This window comes from Chelonoidis abingdonii, chromosome 12, assembly GCF_003597395.2.
Source record: "Chelonoidis abingdonii isolate Lonesome George chromosome 12, CheloAbing_2.0, whole genome shotgun sequence".
Classification (NCBI taxonomy): domain Eukaryota; kingdom Metazoa; phylum Chordata; order Testudines; family Testudinidae; genus Chelonoidis; species Chelonoidis abingdonii.
Window position 1 is genome coordinate 1,516,475 of NC_133780.1, and position 8,503 is coordinate 1,524,977.

Genomic DNA, 8,503 nt, shown 5'->3' on the forward strand with positions numbered 1-8,503 from the left:
AACTGTCAGGGGAGAGTCCCCTGCAGCCCAGCCCCTAGCGCCGCCCTGGGGCCATGAGGAGCCCTGACTGCCCGGGGAGAGTCCCCCACTGCCCCCTGCCCCCTGCAGCCCAGCCCCTAGCGCCGCCCTGGGGCCATGGGGAGCCCTGACTGCCCGGACTGAGCCCCCTGCTGCCCCCCACCCCCTGCAGCCCAGCCCCTAGCACTGCCCTGGGGAGCCCTGACTGCCCGGGGAGAGTCCCTCACTGCCCCCTGCTCCCCGCAGCCCAGCCCCTAGCGGCACCATGGGGCAATGGGGAGCCCTGACTGCCCGGGCAGAGCCCCCTGCTGCCCTCTGACCCACCCCTGCAGCCCAGCCCCTAGCGCAGCCCTGGGGCCATGGGGAGCCCTGACTGCCCAGGGAGAGTCCCCCGCTGCCGCCCATGACCCCCTGCAGCCCAGCCCCTAGCGCCACCCTGGGGCCATGGGGAGCCCTGACTGCCCAGGCGGAGCCCCCTGCTGCCCCCGCCCCTCACCTCTGTGCTAACGACGTCTTCGAAGGCATTTAACGGGTCGATCCAGTGCTCCACAGATCTGGGCCGGTAGCTTTTCCTGGGGATATCTGGGGGGGGGGCAGAGCTCGGGTGAGGGGATCTGTCAGCAGCCACCCAAACTGCCCCCTGAGGAGGATCCAGCGCCCCCAGCACGACTGGGTACTGCCCCCCAGCTCCTTACTGGATTGCAGCCGGCTCCAGATGTGGGGCGCCAGCCCCTCAGAGGAGCTGCTCCTGCCGCGCTGGGCCAGGTGGGCTCCCGGGGGGTCCTGCTTTGGGCCGGGGAAGCCGGGGCTGTGGGAATAGCCAAGGGGGTCCTGCGGAGGACGAAGAAGGAAGGGTGTTAATGCCGCGGGGTGGGGTGGGGGGCGCTTGGGGGAGGGGCCCCCCTCTTCCCTCCGTCCCCTCTCACCTCCTGCTTGTGGGGCCGGTCGCGGCGCCGGGGGAGGAAGCCGTTAACCCCAGAGACGTCGCCCAGGGCTCTGGCCCCCGACTGAAGCAGCTGGGCCTTGGCCAGGAATGGAGGCTCTGAAACCGAGAGGTGGGGTCACTGCGTTCCTGCCCTCTGGGGGGCACCAGCTCCCACCCGGCCCCAGGGCAGGGACTCGCTGGCTCAGGGGGGCAGGGAATGGGGCAGGGGCCTGGGTTGTTGATTGAGAGACGATCCGGTTTGTGCGGTGACCGGGAAACAAGGAATAGAAACTTCCCGCGCTGGGGGCCCTTGCGGGAGTGAGGGGCAGGTGCTCTACCGGCTCGGGCTTAGACTGACCCCTCGGGAGAGCGGCTGAAATACCCACCCCGGGCGCTGTGCTGGAGAGGGACCCCCCTTTACCCAAGGTGTCCGACTGAGGGGGGCTTTGCGTTCTAGCCCCCAGAAACCCCCTTCCAGTGACCCCCCATCCTCGTCCACCCGGACCCCCCGTTTCTCTCCAGCCTCTGCCTCCCCCCTTCCCTCCCCCATGCTGCCCCGCCCCCCATTTCACTGCATCACGCGTACACACAACTGACTCCCAAGAACACACAACACACACGATCTCAGCCCTCCGCTCTGTTCAGGGCTGCGGGTCGAGTGAGGGCACCGGCAGGGCTGGGGGGGCAGGCTGGGCTGCAGGGTGCTGCGGTCGGGAGTGAGGGGACCGGCAGGGCTTGGGGGCAGGCTGGGCTGGCAGGGGCTGCGGGTCGAGGAGTGAGTGCACCGCAGAGGCTTTGCGGGGGCAGGGCTGGGCTGCAGGGGTTGCGGGTCGGGAGTGAGGGGCACCGGCAGAGCTGCGGGCTGGCTGGGACTGGGCTGGCAGGGGCCTGCGGGTCGGGAGTGAGGGGCCTACCGGCAGGGGCTTGGGGCGGGTAGGGCCTAGGCTGGCAGCGGGCTACGGTCGGAGTGAGGGGGCCCCACCGCAGGGCTGGGGGCAGTGCTGGTCTGGCAGGGGCGTGGTTCCGGATGTGAGGGGCACTGCAGGCGCTGGGCTGGCAGGGGCTTGCGGTCGGGAGTGAGGCACTTGGCAGGGGCTTGGGGGGGGTAGGGCGATGAGCTGCAGGGCTGCGGGTCAGGAGTGAGGGGCACTGGCAGAGTGGGGGGCAAGGGCTGGGCTGGTAGGGGCTGCGGCTCGGGAGTGAGGGGCAATACCACATGCTGGTAGGGCTGCTGGGGGAGAGGGGAGATCACGCACCATCAGACCCCCATATACATACACATCACCTAGGGCTAGGCTGGCAGGGGCTGTGCCGGGAAAACCTTATCATAGAGGGGCACCGGCAGCGCTGGGGGGGCAGCGCTAGGTAGGGGGTGACGCGGGGGATTGGGGTGCGGTTATGGGGTAAATGATCTATTAATAAAAGCTAAAGCCAATAACAATTCCTTAGGTGAAGCTCCTTCCAGCCTGGCTCCCAGCTGCTCTAGAGTCAGGGGTGCCCCGGAATGGGAGACCATCTGACTACTTCACCCAGACACACGAGAAGCACCCAACGCCTGGACTTTTTGGTTTCGAGTGGGCTCAAATAAGGAGTCGGGGGGGGTGTGGCTGCAGTGGAGTTTTTCCACCATGGGGGGGGGGGGGGCCAGCACTCTCTCTGTCCTGGCCACTCTTCTGGCCCCACCTGGCCCTTTACTCTCCTAATGCTCAGCTCTTTGATACAGGCCTTGGCCCCTGACCCCCCCCCAGTAACCTTGACACGCCCCCCCCCCCCGCGGTCACTTCGCAACTCGCTGGCTTGGAGAAGGCGCACTGGGAGCTTTCCTGCAAAGGTGCAGGAACACCTGGGTCCGATTCCCCCAGATCCACTGTAAAAACCCGCCCCCACCGCATAGGACTGGGGAGAGAACCCAGGAATTCGGGCTCCAGCCCCCTGTTCCGACCCACCAGCCCAGCCACAACGACTGGCACCCTAAACCCAAACCCCAAAACCCATGCACCGTCAACAACCAACCAACCCACCATCAAAGCCCTAACCCACCATACACACTCCCCTCCCAGAGCCGGGAGAGAACCCAGGAGTCCTGGCTTCAGTCCCCCATGCTATAACCACCAGCCCCCACTCCCCTTCCCAGAGCTGGAGAAAACCCAGGAGATCCGGAGCTCCCAGCCCCCAACTCTGACGCTCCTCTTGCAGGGAACAGTGTAAACATGATCCCTCATTCGGGCCCGATTCGGCAGAGGGTGAGTGACCCCCACGACCCCCACCCCCATTCCTGCAGCCAGCCCAGCCCCCGGGACCTCGCTGCCAGCTCTGCCCCCCTGCAGGGCTCCCCTCTCGTCTCTGCTGCACCTTCCCCTGGCCCTCTCCCCCCCCCATTGTGTCCCGGCTTGCGGCTCCCTTACTCGCCCTCCAAACCCCCCCCCATCTCACTTCTGTCCCCACCCCCACCCCAGGAGCGGCACCGACATCCTCTTGCTGTGTCCTTCTTCATCGGCCTTCCTGGCTGCTACATAGTGGTGCGGAATCCTGGCGGAGTGACCCCCCCTCGGGCGCAGGGCCTGGCCACAAGGTGGGGGGCAGCAGGCGGGCTCTGCCGGGCAGTCATGGGCATCCCATGGCTCCAGCGGCGGTCGCTAGGGGCTGAGCTGAGGGCGCGAGGGGGGACAGACAAGGGTCCCCCTCCCGGCAGTCAGGGCCTCCCCACTTGCCCAGGGCGGCGCTAGGCTGGGCTGCACGTGGGCGGGGTTGCGGCAGCAGGGGGTGGGGGCAGCGGGCTCTGCCCGGGCAGTTCGAGGCTCCACCATGCTCCAGGCTCGGTAGCTAGGTATGACCTGCCATGGAGCGAGGGGAGCAAGCACAGGGGCTCTCCCTCCCGGCAGTCAGGGTTCCCCATATGCCCCACGGGCGGCGCTAGGGGCTGGGCTGTGGGGGTGGACGGGGTCAATGGCCTCTGGGGGCTGGCTGGTAGGTGGACGCAGGCGGGGGTTGGGCTGGGGTCTGCGAAACGGGCTCTCACAGGGGGGTCAGTGGAGTCGAGGCTGGGGAGGGCATGTGAGGGGGCTGGGGGACCTGCACTGTCGCCTCGAGTAGTCACCCCTTGCCCCCAGCTTGCTCTTATGGCGGACCCCCGGCAGATGATTTACCCCCGGAAACTCGGACCGGCGCCTTACTGTGCGATCTCGGGCAACCCGTGAGTCACCCCAAACCTCACCCCCGCCCCTCTCTGCCCCCCAGCCTCCATCCCCACCTCATCCCCCTCCCGCCCCACCCCTACCCCCTCCCGCCCCCATCCCCTCTTCTGCGCCAGGCTCATCCCTACCTCACCCCCTCGCCCCTCTCTGCCCCAGCTTGATCCCACCTCAGCTCCCCTCCGTGCCCCAAACCTGCCTCGCCTCTGACCCCCTCCCTGCTCCCCTGAACCCCCCTTGTCCCCTCCCTGCTCCCTCAAACCCCCTTCTGCCCCCTGACTCATCTCCCGACCCTCCTCTAGCCCCCCCTTTGCTTGCATCCCCCTCTCTGCCCCACCTCATTCCCCCACCTCATCCCCTTGCCCCCTCCCTGCCCCAAGCTTGATCCCCCTCCCTGCCCCACTCATTCCCTCCACTGCCCCTTGACCTCAATCCCCCTTCCCTGGGACCACGTCCATCCCCCAGGGGGCATTGCCTAGATGGGGGGCGGCCACTGGCTCTTCACCTCTTCTGCCATTTTCAATCGTGCCCCACTCCACGCTCCAGTCCTCTCCCTTTGCCCCCCCCTGTCTCCCTTCATCTCACACGTTCTTCTGTCCCCCGACTACCTTGGCTCATCCCCTCTCCCCGTCTCTGACCCTCCCTTACCCCCAGGGCAAACCCTCATGGCTGTATTTCGACTGCATCCAGTGCGTCACCTCCCTCAACATCCTGGCGAGCGGCGATGAACGGGCTGCAGTGTCGAGCCACGCCCAGTTACGGCCCCGGACACCTGGAGTCCTCTCCCCGACACCGCCTCAGGGGAGTGAGGGGTGATGGGTCAGGGCAGGGATGCTGGGGCCAGGACTCCTGAGCGGTTCTCTACCCCGGACTCTGGGAGGGGAGTGGGGCTGGTGGTTGCGAGCGGGTGGGGTGCTGCGGAGCCAGATCCTGGGTTCATCTCCCCGCTCTGGGAGGGAGTGGGGCTGGTGCTCTTCGGAGCGGAGGGGTGTGGGGCTGGGGCCAAGACTCCTGGGTTCCTCCCCGCTCTATGGGAGGGAGTGGGGGCTCGGTGAGGTCAGGGCAGAGTGGGTTGGCAGCCAGGACTCGTCTGGGTTTCTCACTTCCATTAGCACCCTGATTGCCCCTGCTGTCTGTTGATGTTCGACGTTCGTGCTAGTTCCTCGCGTGCCCAGGTCTGTGTTGCCTCCGTACCCTGACACCTTCTGGGTGGTGCCGCTCCGCGGGCCGTATCTGCCTGCGGGCGAAGCCGCGGCACTGCTGCTCATCCAGGCACTGGTGTAAACCCCAGCCTGACCCATTATTGAACCTGTTTCCGACAACGCAGCCTGGTGCGTGCGACCACAGACCCCCCCTGCCCCTGGGGCCTCCTCTATACTCCCGACCCGCCACCCCTGCCCCCCCAAGCCAATGCCACGTGCCCCGTCACTCACCCAGTCCGACCTGCAGCCCCTGGCCAGCCCAGCCCTGCGCCCCCCCGCGCAGCGGTCTGCCGGTGCCCCTCACTCCGACCCGCAGCCCCTGCCCAGGCCATGGGCTCGGGTTCAGCGCCAGATGGGTCCCCGCCCGCGACCAACTGATCCCTCACAACAAACTATTCATGTTCTCTTCCTACAGACAGTTGTCGGAGAATTTACTAATCCGAGCGACGCTCTGCCCTCGATTACACCATCGCATCCACGCCAGTGAGCCCGACGCCCTGGGTTCTCTGCAGCCCGGGTGGGGGGGCGCTGGGAGCCAGGACTCCTGTTGTATCCCTGCGCTGGGAGGGGAGATGGGGCTGGTGGTTAGAGCAGGGGGGCTGAAGCCATGGACTCCTGGATTCTCGCCTGCTTGGCGTGAGGGAGTGCGGGCCGCTAGTGGTTAGATCGTTCTCTTGGGTGCTCTGTTGCCGTTCCATGTGCGGACACAATGGAACTGCACCCTAGCTGTCCAGATTGCCCCCCCCCCACTCCTCCTATCCCCAGGTGATTAATTAACAGCCGTTGTAGACTGTCCCGCGAAGGGGTCTGGTCCGGCCCCTAGACTTCAGTGATCTTCCAGGGACCGTCACCGCAGGTCTGGCCACCGGCTCTTAACAACCCCCCACGACGCCCGGTTCCAGGCCTGAGCCACCCGCCAGCTGCGACGTTCTTTCACTAAACGTCCAGCCTCGACCCTGAAAATCTCTTAAAAGTCCCATTGCTCCCCGGCCTGGGCCTCAGAGTTACCAGAGATCATTCTAGCCTCCGTAACGACCGTTCAGCTCCCGAAAAACTGTGACCACGGTCCCCTTCCGGTAGCGACCCCTTACCTCTCCAGTAACTAAACCAACCCGTTCTTCCAACCTGCCCTCGCGGGTCGAGGGTCCTTCCCCAGAAACTTTCCAGACGCCAACAGCTCTTGCGCCTCGCCTCCTCCCTGGACTTTTCTACCATCATTATGCCCCACCAGCATCTCTGCCTGAACGCGGAGTACCCAAAAAAAAAAAAAACAAAAGAAAAAAAAACCCCACCACCCCCCAAAAACCAAGGGGCACCCAACACCCCATTGCCAGCCCCAAAAAAAAAAAATAACCATCCCAACCCAAAAGTCCCGCCACCCCGTAACCCAACCGGCTCGCCAAGAACGAACATCGGATGCCCAACCCTCCAGCTGAGGCGCCGCCCAACCTCAGCCCCGAGCCAAGAAGCCATCTGCCCATAGCCCGGGCTAGCCAGGAGTCACTGCTCGTGTTGGCCACACCACTCCCCATGCTACCAACACAAGCCAGAAGGACGCTCGGCTTTTCCTGTTGCACTGTTGGTCATATTTAGCTCTGTCGATTCACAGCCCCTAGCCCCGAGCCCACAGTACCGAAACACCCTGCCCCTTCCTAGGGGTCACTGCCCCATTCTGTGTGCAGCTGATATTCCTTCCCCTACCTGGAGCACTTTGCATTCTCCTGACTGAATTTCATCCTGGTTACTTCAGACCATTTCTCCAGTGTTGTCCCCCATAGACTCAGGTTTCCATGAATTAACCCCCTCATCACCATCAAACGCCCACCACTCGCATCCAGGCCCCCCCAGCCTTTAACCCTGGTATCGTCCACCACTATCAGTGGAGACTCTATGCCATGAGCTAAATCTCCGAGGAAGATACTGAAGAGAACTGGAACCAGAACCATCCCTGCGGGACCCCACTCGTTATGTCCTCCCGGCCCGACGGGGAGCCGCTGAGAGCTGCTCTCTGGGAGCGGTTTTCCAGCCAGTTCCCACTTTTAGTAGCTCCAGCCAGGTTGTATTTCCCTAGTTTGTTTAGGAAAAGGTCACGTGAGACAGCAGCAAAAGCTCTGCTAAAAGCCCAGATACGCAATGTCTGTGCTTCTCCCCTGCACAAGGCTTGTGATCCCGTCACAGGCTGCTCTCAGGCTGCTCTGACACCCTTTGTTCTGCACAAACCCAGGCTGCTGTCTGGCCCGGCAGCTCCTGGGGGTTTGCAGATCGATTGCGGAATGATTTGCTCCATTATCTTTCTGGGTACAGCAGTGAAGCTGACAGGGCGACAATTCCCCGGTTTGTCCTTATTTCCCTTTTGAGAGCTGGGCACTAGATTTGCCCTTTTCCAGCCGTCTGGAATCTCTCCCTGGAATCAGGACTTCAGAGAGACTCGCGAACGGCGCCGGGATCCCCTAGGCCGGCTTTCATCAGGCCCTGGGGATTTGAAGGCCTCTAACTCACCTAAGTCATTTCTGGCTTGTTCTAGACACGCCCCAGGCTGCAGGAGGGGTTGTCAGTGGGTGACCACGTGACCCAGGTGCAGCCCAGCTAATGGGTCGCCCCCTGGGCCAGGCATGGGCAGGGCCAGGGGTCACATGACCCAGGCATGGGCGGGGCTTACCAGAGGGGTGCACCCCAGGCGGGTAGAAGTCCATGGGCGGCCGCCCCTGCATCATGCGCGGGTCCATGTAGGGCGGGATCACCATCCAGCGGGGGTCGAAGTTCATCTGGGGCATGGGTGGGGGGCGCCCCATAGAGCCTGGGTACATGGCCTTGGGCGGGGCCTGCTGCTGGGGGGGCGGAGCCTGCTGCTGCCCCACCCCCTGTGCAGGATGGATACCAGGTGAGGGGCCCAGGCCCCCCAGGGAGGCTGCTGCCACCTGTTGCTGGGGGGAGGTGGGCACCGGGGGTGGCCCGTGCTGCTGTTGCCACTGCTGCTGCTGCTTCAGCAACTGCTCCTGGGGGGGCACAGAGGGGTTAGTGACTTCCCCCATGCCGGGCTGCAGTCCCCCCAATGTCTCCCCCCATGCCGGGCTGCAGTCCCCCCAATGTCTCCCCCCATGCCGGGCTGCACCCCCCCTAATGTCTCCCCCCATGCCAAGCTGCACCCCCCCAATGTCTCCCCCCAT

General features: G+C 64.8%; 1 protein-coding gene across 1 annotated transcript in view; it reads right to left on the reverse strand.

Moving 5' to 3' along the window:
• PRRC2A (proline rich coiled-coil 2A) overlaps window positions 1–8,503 on the reverse strand; it is a 29,649-nt gene that overhangs the window by 6,986 nt on the left and 14,160 nt on the right. The window contains exons 13-16 of the mRNA XM_075071468.1: window positions 7,970–8,408; window positions 945–1,064; window positions 714–849; window positions 393–600 (exon numbers count right to left, since the gene is read on the reverse strand). Of these exons, the coding sequence (XP_074927569.1) occupies window positions 393–600; window positions 714–849; window positions 945–1,064; window positions 7,970–8,408 (903 nt within the window). The remainder of the gene's footprint in view (window positions 1–392; window positions 601–713; window positions 850–944; window positions 1,065–7,969; window positions 8,409–8,503) is intronic.